Genomic DNA, 17,400 nt, shown 5'->3' on the forward strand with positions numbered 1-17,400 from the left:
TCAGAGTTGGCGCTAAACAAGAGGTGACGGTAAACAACACTTTGCCGTGTTTACATTGAGCTATTCTGGACAAAATCAAATTGCCAATCATACGGTCGGCGGCGTTGATAGTATACGGAAAATTCGGCGCGAACAGTTGTCACATTATCGTCGAAACGTCACGCGGAAAAGCGAGTGATCGTCCTGATTGGTAGATTTCAATCTCCGAAGATTGTTCACTGTAATTGGTAAATTTCTCGTTTGCATTCAACTCACGGGAATCCAATAATTACAGTTCGCTTTAACGCGAGACGTTACACGTGACGTTCCACTTGATTTTTTACCACACACGAAATGTCCGCTTTTGTAAATAATTTTTTTTTAAATTTAAATAACTAAATGTGTGAAAAAACAATTTTTGTTTCCTACAAATCTTTACAATTAAAATCAAATGTAGGCAAAAGTAGGGTAACTAAATTATCGACTACCTTTTTTAAGAAAAGGGAAAAATTTTATGCCCGAGGTATCTAATTTATTTTAATTAGGATTCGAATGCGTAGGAACATTCATCGTTATTCGCGACTTAATGCGAAATGACAATAAACAGCGGGTTAATTGCACATTGTTCGTGTTATAATGAAACTTTAAAAGGATTACGCGTACTGATCCTCGCGTCATCAGTGGACGTTGTCATGTTCGATGCTCGTCACATCGAATCTCGATATATTTCTCGATTCTACAAAAATTCCAGAAATATATGTTCGTAAACTTTACGCGATGGTTTCGATTTCGAGGAAAAACAAGCCGCTTTAATTAATAATTTACACCATTTTACATTCAATTTAAAATTTAAGTAAGAATGCTTGAATTTTCGCCGCAAATATTTCTTTCTAAATTATACCTTTTTATTGAGATACTTGATATGCGATGATATTATACGTGGAAATGTACATACATGTGTGCGCACATATTAATTGGAAGTTCTCTTCGAATGTAGTAATTCTCCATTAATTTACAAATGCTACACGCAAAATTTATACACACATTTCTATAATATATTGCTTGGAATGTTTGCACAAAAACGACTATTGCTGTCGTTCTACCGTTTTGCACTCGTGGCAAATTACTATTACCAATTCTATAGCTGTCATATGAAATTCATAATCACGATCATATCGAATGTAATTACACCATCATACCTAATGGCTTTTACGTACATTTGAGATATTTATGCGAACAAATAATATTTTACCGTTTCTTGTAATACTGCGTAAAAGACAGACATTTTATTTCTTTTGCCATTATGTCATGTACAAGTACAACGAGACAATCAGCTGATTTTTCGAATCGTGAAAATTAACGCGATCGAATAAAATTAATCGATATTAAAAATATTCAATGGAACAAAAACAAAGTAAACGATGAATATTTTTGAAAAGATGAGGACAAATCACGTGTGTGAATATTTCAAATTTAATTATTCTTATATTAATTTTATTTTATAGTGAACCGAGGAAAAAATTTTATTGCCGCCATTTCACGAGAATTTGAAAAACTAGAATCAAATAATAAAAATAATCCTTTTATAGGTATATATGAGCAATAATATCATTGAAGCAAGGGCGATAAGAGAGAGCTTTTTAGTGTAATTAAATGTCGCAACGATAAAACAATAGGCCCGAAATTAGAGTCGATTATATTTCTCGATATTTTAATATCCAATATCGGAACTCTTTTGTGCAGCGTGTTATTCGATATTAAATTCGTGGCATATTTGGAAGTGAACACAATTTAGTGCTCGTAATTAATATCCTTGCGATATCCTTCGTACATCTATACGTCTCATCTACGTCGATCGTCCTTCTTGCACATACGCGACGTAAAAGCATCATACATTGTACAGTCTTGATTGAACGTTTCCTCGCGCAGTTTTCGCGCAACGACCGAGTTCCCAGGTATCGACTTTCGAAACTATCGGTTACCCAAGCTTTTCCCTAGATTGAATATTCAAATTAGTTGTTGTGTTCAAACCACGGGGAATATATCGCTTTTCCGCTTAATTCCGAGCGTAATGCTAAGAGATAGAGAAAGAAAGAGAGACCGAGAGAGAGATGAAAAGTCACGAAAAAGTGGCTATCGCCCCGAGAGAACTTCTTGCTTCATCTTCCGTTCTCGTAATGCATTTATATATTTTACTTCAGTCCGTCACATCCGCTTACATCCGCTGGATTCACAGGCGTATTTAGTCGATAAATTCTGCAGTAAGATGTTAAGATGAATCAAGGAACGCTTTGCGTCCTATCCGAATGGATAAGCTCTTGAGATGCAATTATATTCTTTATGAGATACAATTATTCTCTTTATTCCTCGAGATTACCTTTGCAAGATGACTGACTTTGTCATCTCATGTACATCTCGGCGATAAAAGCGCTTACATAGTCGTTGAATAATTATTATTCGATACACGAATATGTCTGTTGACAAAGAAGCGTCCATTACTTTTAACATTTTTCCTTCTATTGAGCTTTAATAACTAAAGCATCATATATTGATGCCAATGGATCAGTTATGCGGGCGGTTTATCAAAGTAATCGTGAGAGATGGATGGAACTTTGTTGCTACCGAGACAGACTGCTGAATCATTCAGGAAGAACTGTATTTTCGTATCGCTCCATTAGTTTTCGTTATGTGCACACGGCGAGAATTGTATGGCGCGAGGGTGTTTAGATGGCGAAAAAGAATCGATCTTTTTACTCGCGAGCGAATACTAGGAATAGATCAAAGCATCAATGTTACTTTGTACTTTTCAGATAGAAGAATTGGATCAGAGAAACAAACTCTTGTATACAATATACTTGTCCGATTCTTAGATCTTTTGATTATATTTGTGAATATCCGGTTACAAAGGCTTAAAGTTGTGTAATTATATTGTACAAATTATTTTCACGTTTTGTGAAAGCATTATATTGCTATTTATTGGCTGATGTTTTTATTATGTAAATAATCGCAAAAATATGAATAATCTCGTGAATATACGATTTAATATTTTTCTATGCTTATATCTTTTTTTTCTGATATTAATGTTAATGTGTCTTATAAAATAACAATGATGATATGTATATTTATTTTACCATATATTGATAAAAATTACTAAATTACTTTATTACTAAAATATAACTAATTTATTGTGCATAATTTATTATACAGTCGATGACAAGAATGCAAACATAAAAAAGAAATTTGAAGATAATATATGATACTGGTTTTTGTTGATTTCAAAAGATATGATTTTAAGATAATCTTTTATATTTATATATAAACATTTTCAATATTTATTTTATAGTGAATATTTTGCGCGGTAAAAATATGAATAATCTTGTGAATATACAATCTGATATTTTTTTATACTTATATCTTTGTTTCTGATATTAATGTTAATGTGTCTTATAAAATAATAATGATGATATGTATGTTTATTTTATCATATATTGATAAAAATTACTAAATTACTTTATTACTAAAATATAACTAATTTATTGTGCATAATTTATTATACAGTCGATGACAAGAATACAAACATAAAAAAGAAATTTGAAGATAATATATGATACTGGTTTTTGTTGATTTCAAAAGATATGATTTTAAGATAATCTTTTATATTTATATATAAACATTTTTAATATTTATTTTATAGTGAATATTTTGCGCGGTTCCCAATTTTATATCACTATCTAAAGTCTCACGATTATGGACTGAAGGTTTAATAGAAATAGAGTATTTATTTACTTTCATGAAAATCGATTTATATCGACGCAAATACTTCAGCAACCAATGTTTAGACTAGTCGTGTTTTTATGTCTGTACGTGTCATTATCAGATGACAACGGTTCTTTTCCCTACAAATATAAAACATTGTGTCTAATACATTAGGGAATCTATATTTTATATATCTTTGTCTATTCGGTTGAGATACATAATATCTCTTTGATTCCTGGCGATACTTTTACAGTGCTTTTTCGAATGTCGTAGAATATAAGAGCATTTTTATTGCCAGTGTTCAAATCTTATAAAATAAAAAGCGATTCCAAAAAGTTTCAACATCAAAGTGATCTTCTGATCTTCGATTTTGAACGTTGAGGAGAGCCGAGCAACGTTATTACGAGTTCCATACATTTATTCTCTGGAAAATCGTACTAGTTCGACATGACCGATAAAAAGCACGTGTTACGTCCATCCAAGGATTACTTTAACAGAGCTGAGATTTCTCAGGAATATTTTTCTCCGTTACTCGAGTCCTCTGCAGCGAATGTACATTTCTATTCACCGATTGAGTATTCCTCGCCGACGTCGAAAACTTTGAAGAACGAGTTCCCGAACGAGAATCTTAATAATACATTTGAACACCTAATACATTTGACACCTAAACAGGTATTTGAAAACAAGAGCGAAGTCTCACTGAACGATTCCAATTCGACGTACATCTCGGAGATGAATTTCGGGCCACCGAAATGTTACAATAACGTAAGTCCCACGATCGAGAAGCTTATGCGAATGATGATGCCGAGCTCATCGACGCCCAAGAATTCGCAGACAAAACGCATCTTTTCGTCCAACTGTCGGTCGGTTGATCAAGTTAACGAAGATTCCACAGGTTACACTCCGATTAGAAAACGCTTGGATTCGAGCTTCCACAGCCCAAAAATGTTCGTCTGCCAAGAACACAGCCTGGATAGTTCCATGTTGAAGGCAACGCTGGCAAAAGAGATCGATTTTCAGATTGTACCTTCGAGGTGTCAAGAATGCGTCGATTATTTTCCGGATGATAAGAGAGCAGGTTCTCCGGATGATAAGAGAGCAGGTTCTCCGGATTACGAGGTAAAAAGAGTCACCCTGATATATCGCGCTTGATACATTTTACAAAAAGATTACGATATATAATGTGTGTATAGGATATTACCTACGTGTCCGAGGTGCACTTTTTGTTGATGGCGTCCAACAGGAATCGCCGGATGAGAATGGCAGCTTCGCGCAGAAGCGCGAACAGCGCTTTTAACGAGTTTATGGGATCCGATCAAGAATAATTGAATGGCAAAATTCATCAATTTAGAGGACTGTTGAAATCGCGATCAGCAATTTTTAATAATGTTATCTTTTAATTTTATTTTCTCGAAGTAAATTGCGATATAATAATAAATAACTTATATTTATAATTAATCAGATTATTTAGTATTAAAAAAAAATGCTGTCCACGATTGATTGGTCTTGTATCGACAGGAGGTTTGCAGATTATTATTGTGAAATTATATTAAATGGTTATGAAGTTGTAAAGATGGTACTTTTGTTTAAATATACAAAATTTTAACAAGTTGATTGAATTTATGAACCTTTGATATTTTAATTCCATTATTTTCAAAATGATATTTAGATCATAATAAAATTCGAAAATTCTTGAAGCATATCTCTATATATAATTTGAAGCATCTTAATAATCTATATAATTTTATCTATATAATTTTATTACTTTATTATACAATGAATTTGAGAGAGAGCACTGTATTTAAATCACAATTTTAGTGATATTCTTTATCTATTGGATTTCTAATTAACGCACATGAAAAAATAAAGAAAAGTTAATAAAATAGGTGAAATAAATCTTTATTTAATATTTGCTCATTTAATATTTTCTTGCTCATAATAATATTATAACATAATATATATGAGTTTAATGGAGTGATTACGTGTGCTTGATTTTGTTTATTCGTGTTCGTTTTGTCTATAAAGTATGATTACTAACATCTGATGTAAGTCGACACCGAGTGTGATTTGAACACGTTGAAAAACAATTGTGTCGTTTATTTCAAATGACACTTTTTTGAGAACAATGACTAGAAACAAACGATGTAAATTATTCACAATCATTTAGAGATACTTTAAGTATAAAAATTGAGAGAGAGAAATTGTTTGCATTTAGAAAACAATCGACAAGATGAATCGTTTCAAGGTTTTTTATATAAAGCGCGTCTGGGAGGCTTCAAGACATGTCGCCATCTCCTGGTATAAATGAGCATTTGTATCGATTATATCGATTACATTATCCAATCAGATGGATTTCTGTGATATCGCAACGCCAATGGCCAGCGAACTTGACTTCCTCCTCAAGAATCGATGCCATCTACTTCATTTGCGAAAGGTGACTGCGAAAGGAGTTTGTGTCTGGCAAAGGTACTCATCGCCCAGTGTTTTCAACATGTCCGATAAAAAGGACGTTCCTACATCCGACGAGGACAAGGACGTTACCATCGATAGCGAGTACGCCACCCCTGAAAATTTATCATTCAAGAATGCCACGTTGCTGGACGCGTGTTGCACGCCGATTAAAACCAACGTTCTGGAGAGGACGCTCCAGCAGGAGGCTGAAGAATATTCCACGCCGTCGTTCGAGTTTCTACAGTGGAGGTGCGTCGATCGACACGCGACGCCTGTCACTCCCGAGCTTTCGCACATATTAGACGAGACTCGCGATGTTGATACGCCGAGGATATCTGCGTGTGACACGTCGTTGCTCGCCCACATGAGCAAGCTCTGCTTGTTTACGCCGAGAAACATATGTGCGCCCGCCTCGACACCAACGAAGATGGACCCGATCTTGATGAACCTGGAATGCACGCCGGAAAAGAACCTGGCGCAGATTTCGCACACGGTGCACAGCGAACATAGAGGATTAGAGATGAACGCGAAGGAGCCGGTCCTCGATCGCGATCACGAGATGAGGGACGAGTTTACGGACGAGGACGTCACCTCTTCCGATTACTCGACCATGTTGGATTGGATGGTGGACAGGGATTCGTCGTCGATGATGGACAAGGATTCGTCGACGAAGCTAATATACGATGACAGTTCGAACGATCATTTATCATCACGAGACACGCAAAGCGACGCGATTCAGGAGACCGTGATTCCGTCAGGTTTCGCAGAAGCGGAAACGAAGAAGCTTCGAAATCTTGTCAACACAGAGTCGACTGATTTGCTCGACAACTCGACTTTATTGTACGGTCAGCCGAGTACTTCGAGGGACAAAGTATACGAAACGGACACCTTTGACACGTTCAACGTCCAGTACAATCAAAACGTCGCCTTTACTCGTCGCTACGTGGAAGAAATGGTAATGAAGGAGCAGGACAGTCCTTCTGGTTGTTTTCGGTGTTTCTGGTCTCCGAGGAGGATCATAAGAACGTCGCCTTGCCGATTGTTTCGAGAATCGAAGAGAATTAAGGAGAGAAACCTGGAAGACTGTGGAAGTGTCAAGACGACTTCATCGGAAAGCATAGGGACCGTGGAAACGTCGAGTGATCGTGAATGGGAAGACCCGTCTCTTAAACTACGTCTTGGTAGGATCAGGGGAACCAGGGAGGTCCAGATACCCGAAAGAGCCAAGTCAGGTAATGCGTTTCACCTTGATGGGCGGGAAACGGCCGATCGATGATTATGGCGTGCCTCGCAGCAATAACAACGATTCCAACCTTGAACGCCCTATGTTTTTGCATTGGCCCGACAAACGCTACGAGATATTGTGATCCGCGGTGCCTCGTCGTCGCCCACCTGTTACCTGTGAATCGTTATCGCTTCACGCAAACTGAAATATAACATTTTTTACCGTTATTTATTATGCATTATTTTAACGAGCTTGATATCGGAATTTCAAACATCGATCAGAAATGGAGGAAGACGTTTCCTTCGTTTCGCGGAATAAATAATACGCTGCTTTATATTGATGTTTATGATCGATTGCGTGGCTGGAAATGTTTATTTCTCTCAATTAAAAATAATTAATTCAATAGAGAAACGATATAATTATTGAATTCTTTATGTATCGTGACGTGGTCGACGATCGACAAAAAACTCCGTTTTACGACACTGTTTTTTCAGCTGCCACCTCGTTCGTACACGTATATACTTAAGTAAAGATAAATCGTGCATGACGCGACGAGCGCGATTAATAACTTTACGTTGCGTAATGTTGCTTCTCGAAACGTCACGGGGAACATATCGCGTGTATTACACAATCGTTTTACGTAATTATCTGAAATTAAACGCGCAAGGCTTTTTTATCACATCTGTATCACGTCTCATTGATCCCGTTAACGGTTCCAGATGTGACAGCACGAAAATAAAAGATGGCAAGTAAAGCGAACGAAGCTCGCATGTTTACATTTTGACTGACGAGAAAATGAAAATGCGACTCTGGTAATTTCGCGAATGCGAATCGCGATTTAAAGCGACCATACGATAACTCGAAATCATAAATCATCCGCTCGTAGGCAAGGAACGGGCAGGGAAAACAAAAGAGGAAGAGATTAAGCATCTCAACATTTACATATTTATTTCGCGTAACATCTGCACACCCATCAATTCTTACGAGTTGGCGACTTTCGCCTCGCTCGCAGAGTCGTTCGATCAATATTTAGGCACAGTTGTCGTCGGTATTTGCGCTTCGATTTATCTATTCCGACGAATCGCTTTGTAGCGCCGCGGCACCTCGTAAAAAGGCGTGAATTGTCACGTGAAATTACAGCTCGAGTGTAATTAATGCCGCTATCGCGCGGCAAAAGACCCACTCCTTATGTCAAGAGGAGGTGGAGGGAAATTTACGAAGCGTCTATAAAGATTCGCAGTCTTTTAAATCGCGATTGTAGAAAATTCTATATATTTAATTATTCAATATTAATATTAAATTATAATAATTTAATTAATAATATAATTATCTTTGAACAAAAAAATATTTTATTTGCATATTTATTTTTTTTTTCATCATGCAAAATTTTATCGAGCACGTTGCTCCCGAATGTTTCTAATTCCGTGTCGTTTGTTTTGTCGACAGATGTCCCGTTTCCACCGTCGCACAAATTGACAGTGGCAGAAGTCTTCGACGAACGAACAGGATCTCCGCGGCCGGAGGTCCTGAAGCAACACTTTATCCTCGAGGGTAGGATCGACGAGGCTGCGGCTCTTCGTATAATCAACGATGGAGCCGCACTTCTACGCTCGGAAAAAACCATGATAGACATCGAGGCTCCTGTCACCGGTGAGTGGAAAATTTAACCCTCAATCGAATTGAATTTATACCCCTATTAAACTATCGTAATTATTTTACGCGGTATCGATTTTCATTCGGCCGAGTGTAAACAATATCGGCGATTCTTTTCAATTTGAATAATATATGCTCCGATATATCAAACGAGACCGTCCTGATTAATTGAATGTAAAATATGCAGGTTTTAATCAAAACTGAAAATTCGGTCCATTCATCTACCGCGAGCACGTCTGCCTTTACTCCTTGATCAATTATCCTTGAATTAAGTCCGTCGCGAGACGACCTCCTTTGTGGCGTCCGCTGATTGTTCTGGAAGCGCAGAATAGGAGAACGTAATAAATCCCACCCTCGGCTACTCTTGGATCGATTCAGTCCTATTTCCTTCCACGCCCCCTCCCTCCCCCGTCATCCTCTTACACACGCACCATTGACAGTTATTACTTTCTGCGTCGCCGCGATACAAGTTTCATTAGTGGAATTAATGGGCCACGCGTGAATTCATTTTTCTTTTTTTTTTGTACAGTATAGTATTTTGTTATTTCATTAACCGGCCGTCTTTAAAACGTCAAAAAGCGGTTTTTAATTTGCGAGAGAGAAGCCTCGTAATAATGCTTTTCAATGTCCGAGTTATTTTTAATTAACGGAATATTCATTACTTTTTTTTGGAGCGCTCATCAAAAAATGCAGAGTATCGGTTTTAGCTCTGATTATTCCGAGCGTTTTTTGATAATCGAGATAATTAACAGGAATTAATCATGTACATAAAGAAGCGGTTTCGTGATTTTTCGCTGCTCTTAATAAATCTTTGATTCGTCGAATCGTGCGCGCGCATATTTTTCGCCGCATATGCCGCGTCTCGTTGGAATCGATGGAATTTGGTTTTATATTTATTCATATCGCTGATCGGTCGTCTCTCGATTTCGCACGCTTTTCCCTTCCTTCGGCATCCTTGGTACTATTCGTTTGGTGCATCCCTCACGTCGCGAAATAATTTATCTTTCTACCCAACTATAGCTATTTTATCCTGCTTTACCGCGATGCGGATTCGCATTCGACAACCAGACGCCGCAATTTCTCTCTGTTGCTTCCGCTCCTCTTTTTCCTCCCTCTCTTTTCTCGGGCGACACATGTGCCAAAAGCGCGGCACCAGTTATTATCTCCGACAAAGAGACGACGCAAGAAGAAAATAGTATCTTTTGGGCAGTATTTTAAATCGCTCTTGCAAATTGCCTGCAATTTCTGAATTTATGAAAATTTAGTTAAATGCGAATATACGATCGATTACAAAGTTTGCTTCGAATTCGAGTGATAAATTATGATACTGAAAAATTGATAAATTAATCCAAAACACAAGAGAGGCAACCTTGAAATTCACTGACCTATTAATAGATTAATTGATTATTATTTGTCTTGCACGAAAAATTAATTTGCATAATTGGAAAATTATTTACTTTCATAGAGATTCGGAATTTATAGTCAATACGTTACATTTTATGAGAAACAAAATGTATAATTTTTTTTATAATTCTTGATATTTTTTCCCAGCGTCTTTCTTTCAATTATGATTTATAATTAACAGGCGGATCTAACGATTTTTTATAAGTATAGCATCTGAGATTGATAGCGAGAAAGATCAAATTGAGTTTAAATAATTGATGGAAGGTTAGAAGGGGTGCCTCTTTGAAGACTTCCTTTGAAGTTACCGGGTTTCTTTCCGGTCATACGGCTTCGCGACATGTTTCTTTGAACGACACATAACCTCGATTGTTCTCAATCACCGTGCGGTTCAATCCTCACACGAATAAGCAGTTCAGAGAACAAGGACATCAATCAAATGATGGTAATTTGCGGTTGCCTTGTGGATCTCTCATCTTTAGTGCAGCTATAAATTACCATGTATCAAAAATACATACCTTGATTACTGAATTATGCTTTGAAGTTACTAATAAGCAAAGGCTTTCGAAAAAGTATGATTTTAGGAATGATTATTTTGAAGTAAATTCCAATTAAAATAAATTCTTAGTCTTAAATGTGATCTGTAAATCCGTCCAATTAAAATAAATTCTTAGTCTTAAATGTGATCTGTAAATCCGTTGATCAATTAAAGTCCAAAAAATAGGTTTCTCTTATATTCAAAATATGTTTTTTAATAAATAATTTTCTTGTTATTACATGTTTCTCGAGAATTTAAAATTAAGGAATAACATTTATAAAGAGAATTTAACATTAAAATTAAAAAATAATAGACTAATAATAGATTAATAATAATTTAAAAAATTATTAAAAACTCGAGATTAAACTCTTTAAAATTAAGGAATAAAATTTATAAAGGGAATTTAAAATTAAAATTAAAAAATAATAGATAGACTAATAATAGATTAATAATAATTTAAAAAATTATTTAAAAACTCGAGATTAAACTATTCGGTGTTCGAAAAAGATAGCATAAGCAGTGCAATGAACCAAGATTACAGCTAAAGGATATTAATAAAATCCAATGTGTCATAAAAATTGTCTTCCCCACATCCAGACGGCCTATAAAACAAACTTTGCGGATATTTAAATGAATGATAATGGCTTGCTCGAACGTAGCTAAATGGGTCTCTGTTGGCAATTAGTGCGTTTCTTTGCGTCGCGAAGAAACAGTCATTTCCACGTTCTTAGAACGAAGTGGCTCATTTCAGCTTCTCACGTTCAACTTTCGTCCTCTTTGCGTTATAAGTGGGATAAAACAGCGCGTTACGATAATCGCTTCGACGTTGCACTAATATCCTCTTTTCGCTTCTTTTCTCGCTCTAGCAATTTTTTTTCACTCCAAAGCCCCGGCGAGTTCCTTCGTTACGTGCGGTCGTAAAGCTTTATTGCTACCCCCGTTACTTGCGCTTATGTTTCTGCGAAACAGTACTTGGGAAAAGCGGCGACGCAATCAAGAAGTTATCGCTAAAAGTTAGCGCTGATCGTTAAGAAAAGAGAAGCGTGTTATCTTCGAAAAAAAGAAGAAGATGCAGAAGAAATGCATTAAATAAAATAATTTTTTTACATTTTAACTCTCCAGTCACATCGAGAATAGTTTACACATGGAAGTTTCACATCTACTTTTGACATTAAATATCGGACATAAATAATTAAATATTTATAATATTTAAATATTTTTAAATAATTTTTTAAATTATTATTAATCTATTATTAGTCTATCTATTATTTTTTTATTTTAATTTTAAATTCCCTAAATTTTATTCCTTAATTTTAAATAGTTTAATCTCGATAATAAATAATTAAATATTTGACAACGCAAACACCCCTGCCGTTGCAAATTTGCGGTCGGCAGGGAAAATCTAATCCACTTCGCGTGAGTTTAATCCAAATCGCCCGCTTCCAGCTGGCGGAAATATATTTAGAAAACCTCCGAGTCGAGTGTTTATTCGCGAGAGAATTGACACATACGTACGTGTGGCCTTCTGTCACTGTTGTCAACGAGGAAGGCGACGAAGCGTAGCTCGAATCCGAAAAGGGGAACATAGTTGTTATCTAACGGCGCGCTATCTTAATTGTCTTCCTGCCGTGTTGCGGCAAAATTGATACGAAGCCGGAAACATGGTTATGCGCGAGCGTCGTGTTGACCGAACTTGGGCACCGGCTGGTGTGTAGGAGCATAAATTATTCATACAAGTGTGAGCGGGGGGGGCTCGGAGGGGGAGGAAGGCAGGGACGGAGACGGGGAGACGAGGGGATGCGAGAGGCAAGCACGAGACGGAACACAGTGGCAATATTGTTCGTTCGCTATAAAGCATACCTAAAAAGCATTAAATGTTTATCGTTTGTCAGCGCGTGTTGTCCGTCTAAATATTGAACCGTGTCGATAATCGACATGGGATAAAATGCGCGGATGGAAAAGCAACGATATGAATATATTTTCGATATCTACGGGGTATCCCGTATTTAAATGTCAAAATTTCAGGAGGATCGATAAATTAAGGAAGAAAGTCTTTTAGAGATTTTTGCTTCCTCTTTGGAAGAAATCGCAAGAAAAAGACACGAAAAGTTTTTATTTTGACTCTTGAAATTTTGACGTTTAAATTCGGGAGATATCTAGTATATATTTTTGAATGGTACGTATTTAGTTGCGCAAAATCGCGCCCGACTATTCGAAATAACATGAAACTCGAGATGATCATATCGATTGCTCGACCTCGATGCTTTCGTCTTATAACGACAGGTTTAAAGCGCGGCGCAAAAACGATCTCATCAAGGCGCCATGATATTCGCGGTACATTTCGACGTCCGTCGAGGAAATCTTTTGCGATGTGGGAGTGAAGTTAACGAGAATGTGCTCGTCGCGGACCATTAAATTCGATCTAAATGGTGCAACCATACGAAATCCCTGGGAGGGATGATTGCTTAATCAGGATCTATTCCCTGAAAAAACATGGAAATTCTGGATTTCTTTTAAAAATTAGAAAATTTTCATGGAATTTTATTCTATGAGAGTCAGGGAATTTAAAGAAAATTCTCTTTTTGATCATTTTATTTTCATATTGTGTAAACAGTCGGCAAGCCATAAATTAAACGTTTATAATTATAATTATAATTAAATTAAATAATTACAAATTAAAAATTAAATTAAATTAAATTAAAATTATAATATTGTAAATATATATCAGTTTATTTAATATCTTTACGAAATATTGAATACGCAGTGTATTTTTTATTGGAATTTTAATTTTTTTAAAAATTAAAATGTTATGCAAGTAAAGAGAGAAAGAAATGTTTCATCTTACCAAAGTTATTCGGTTTTTTTCAGTACATTTACAAATCTAACTTTTGAAATTTAAGAAAGTCTGTGTTTTTTCCTCCTAGTGAAAAACACAGAAAACGCATGCAATAAAAAAATTTATTTTAGAAAGTTGCATTTCAAAAAATCTTTAAAATATTCTCTTTACTTAGAATTTGAAAAAATATAAAAAATTTAGAAGATTACTGAATTTCGAAGGAATTTTTTTACGAGATTTGAGTACATATATATATACGTACAGACACTTTATTAATTTTCTAATATAATTCTGCGCATTTACACTGTCGAATATCATCAATAGATAGTATTATATTTTCCGTTTAGTAATTTATTCGTTATATATCCTTAAGGCTATTTGAAGAATATTATATTTAATTTATATTATATTATATTTAATTTATATTATAATTTATTTCTGATTTTTCCACAACTAAAATGAACTTACCGTTTATTAAAGAAGGCTTTTGCGAAATTTGTTTGCGGACGTTTTGATTTAGACTTTTGACTTGTCAAACTTTTTCATTTCGAAAGACATTGTATGCATATAAAAATATATTTGTCCGCAGCACATGCAAATTCCATTCCCATACGAACGCACGTTGCGGAAAATGTGGATATGTATTAGATTCTGTACGTTAATTACACCTTTATACGGGGTGGAATGGGCGTGGTTTGCGGGGGCGAAAAATCGAGCAGCTTTTATCCACGGGTGGTAAAAGTCTTGGCGATCTTTTTTTGCGTCAGAACGGATAACGCCAAGTTAATACGAAGTAAAAGCATCGCGAGGGCTGACGTTTTAATAAATCCGCTGATGAAAATTCCCTCCCGCGGAAAACCATGCATTTAATAATTATACTCGGTCGTCGCGAATTTTACGCAACAATCGTAATAACGTAATCCGACTGAGTTGGACAATTCGTCCAATAACGTGACAGCTCGCGATACAAAAGCGGTCAAAGTGCAACTGCAAAAGTAGTCCTCGGGACGGCGGCGACACGAGCGGTAAATTATTCAGAAAATTCCCGACGGGGAGCAAGAGGGCGAGGGCAGCTCTTGTGGAGGAGTATTAATTGACTCCGTCGCGAGGAGCGCGCGCGCGCGCGCCCATGTGACACATGGGCGTTTGACAGTTCATATATGTGTCGGCGCGATGGCGACGGAGCTCCGGGCACCAAGTGTACCCGATCGCGCCGCGGAGTCATTAATTGTCTTATTAAGTGGTAAGGAGACCAAGTCTGCGAATATGCGCCCGATGGACCGGCTCAAGAAGCTTATTCCCCCCTCCCAGCGCGCGATCGAGGCTCCTCCGAAGGCGGCGGCCTTAATATTTGATGCTTTAATGCATACGTAGGATTAGCTGGATTAGCTGATACCGCTCGCAGGTGTTAATATCTGTGTACATTGTCGGTTATATCGCCTCAGGCCCGTTTTAATGCGGCTGTACGGGGCAAAGTTTATCGAAAAGGACAAGATATATTCTGTGTTGTATAGAAGTGTGTACTTTGCACACACGTCTTTTTAGGGTATATTTTGAATAGAGTAATCTGACATGTATTTAAACTTTTGTACGTGTGTGAATAATGTATATGAAAAGTTCTGTATATTTACATGAACAATTTCGAAGGCGAGAAGATTAATACAATAATTGATAATATAAATAAAATAATATTAATATTAATAATATTGATTAATACAATAATTATAAAAATTATCATATTACGTATTCCAAAGTTATATTCATAGTGCAGTCAGATAAAAAAAATGTGTGCCTTTCTCTCGATTGAGTAAATTTTATGACAGTACGTTGTATTTAATTTCGCTGCAAGCTCAATTGCGATTTAACGATTTTTGTCTCCAATCGAGTCGATTAGCGAGACGTGGAAAGGAAGTCGTAGAGAATCAATTCTCAAGCCGATGCTGATCCGAATGGAAATTCCATTCGCGATATGCGAAACAATGTGTTCGCATAAAGGGCCATCCTCGGAGACACAGAGTGCTCGAGAAGGCGTAATCGATATCGGGATACAATCGTGAAAGGAGGCCACGAAGACGACGACGACGACGGTTCCCAAGTTTATCGTTCTCTTTTTCGACGTGGATTCAATAGTACGATATTTGATACTGGTAAAATGTACACATACACATATACAAGTGCTTTCATGTATCCCTACGGAATCGTCTCAAAACCGATATTTATCACTCTTTTCGATAGGTACAATCTTCGCGATACGATTGTCAGGATATAATTTTATTTTTTAAAAGACGCAAAGAACGATGTTACGCAAAGTTACGTAGACGTCGGATTAGCTGAGTAATGAGCAGTGAATTTTAATGCGGGATTAATATTATTACAGAGATTAAATGCATGAAAAGAGAGGAAATCTTCTTCTTAAGAAAATATTGCCGCTCCATCTATTTCGAATTTTTCCCGATAATTATTCGTATTGCCAGTCAAGTATCGGAGAGAGGATAGGGTAATTTGAATATTTTATTCGCGGAATACCAATTTGCCCGATCGCCATCCAATTAACGAGCTTAACGCGCGCGATAGGCGGGGCGGGAACAAAAAGAAAGAATTAAATGAGGCGCGCTTTAACGTGAACGGTCGCCGCCTCTTCATACAATCGGAACTTGGACCGGATGCATTATCCGCGAGATAACAAGTTGTACTTTTGTATCGCCGCGCTTTCCTCAGGAACGGGAACGGGAAGGGGAAAGGAGGGGGAGAGGCAGGACGGAAGCCGTCAAAGTTATCCTCTGTCTGCAAACGCGAGCGCATTTCCGTCGAGTGCTCTCGACGCCCCGATATCGCTCGAGATACCGAAAAGAGGAAGTCGTTTCGTGAGTTGGTAATGGCTCATTCTGTCCCGCGGACGATCTCCAATTAGCCAACTATGCGAAAGTTGACATCGGAGCCCGTCTTGCGCGCTTGAAATTGGCATAAAAGACGACCGGATTCGATCTCGTTAACGATTACGAGAATATATTTTCGCGAAAAGGCGAATTATCGGATTATTGTGTAGGAACATTAATTAAAGGAGAGAAGTAATATTGCTGAACGAATATGGAAGAATGCATTTTACCGATAATTAATATGTTTTTTTTTCGACACTGGAAGCTTTAGCTATTTTTGAATAAATATTTGTGGAATCGCAGTTATTAATTTTTATAACGCGATATTTCCACAATATATTCGCACTAATCAAAACTTTCTGCATCGCTCTTTAAATAGACAGCTGTGATAATTGACATACATCACTGTTAAAAAGTTTTACTATTAATCAAGAAAATAAAAACAAAATTAGAAACGAAATAAAATGTAATTATTTATATATTTGATATATAGGGTGTTTTTTAATAAGTGCGAACAGTTTTAGGAGATGATTCTTTGTCAAAAATTAAGGGGGGTTTTTCATATAAACATATACTCTTACATCCCTTCCTGTGAAGTTACACTTCTCCAAAAATGGAGGTAAAAATTAGGTTTTTATTTTTTAGGTTTTTATTATAATTTTGTTTTTGTTCCAATTTTTCCAAC

At 36.5% G+C, this 17,400-nt stretch overlaps 2 protein-coding genes across 9 annotated transcripts in view; both read left to right on the top strand.

The window, feature by feature from the left end:
* Positions 1 to 3,807: 3,807 nt before the first annotated feature.
* On the top strand, positions 3,808 to 5,309 carry LOC145963933 (uncharacterized). Its single transcript, XM_083086295.1, has 2 exons — positions 3,808 to 4,854; positions 4,929 to 5,309. The coding sequence occupies exons 1-2, from the start codon at positions 4,183 to 4,185 to the stop codon at positions 5,058 to 5,060; spliced, it is 804 nt and encodes a 267-aa protein (XP_082942421.1). The 5' UTR covers positions 3,808 to 4,182; the 3' UTR covers positions 5,061 to 5,309.
* Positions 5,310 to 6,094: 785 nt separating this feature from the next.
* Positions 6,095 to 17,400, top strand: part of LOC145964236 (serine/threonine-protein phosphatase 2B catalytic subunit 2) — an 83,957-nt gene continuing 72,651 nt past the window's right edge. For all 8 annotated transcript variants that reach the window (XM_083086741.1, XM_083086742.1, XM_083086744.1 and 5 more), the window contains exons 1-2: positions 6,095 to 7,418; positions 8,858 to 9,061. In XM_083086741.1, coding sequence (XP_082942867.1) covers positions 6,110 to 7,418; positions 8,858 to 9,061 — 1,513 coding nt within the window. In that variant the 5' untranslated portion in view covers positions 6,095 to 6,109. The remainder of the gene's footprint in view (positions 7,419 to 8,857; positions 9,062 to 17,400) is intronic.

Source organism: Camponotus vicinus, unplaced genomic scaffold (genome assembly GCF_025532165.1).
Source record: "Camponotus vicinus isolate PSW18456_S1 unplaced genomic scaffold, iyCamVici1.0 SCAF_13, whole genome shotgun sequence".
NCBI classification, from domain to species: domain Eukaryota; kingdom Metazoa; phylum Arthropoda; class Insecta; order Hymenoptera; family Formicidae; genus Camponotus; species Camponotus vicinus.

Excerpts from the sequence above, each read along its gene's own strand:
- LOC145963933 (XM_083086295.1), top strand. The coding sequence starts at position 4,183 with ATGACCGATAAAAAGCACGTGTTACGTCCATCCAAGGATTACTTTAAC. Across the intron at positions 4,855-4,928 it reads CAGGTTCTCCGGATTACGAG|GATATTACCTACGTGTCCGA; the intron begins GTAAAAAGAGTC and ends ATGTGTGTATAG.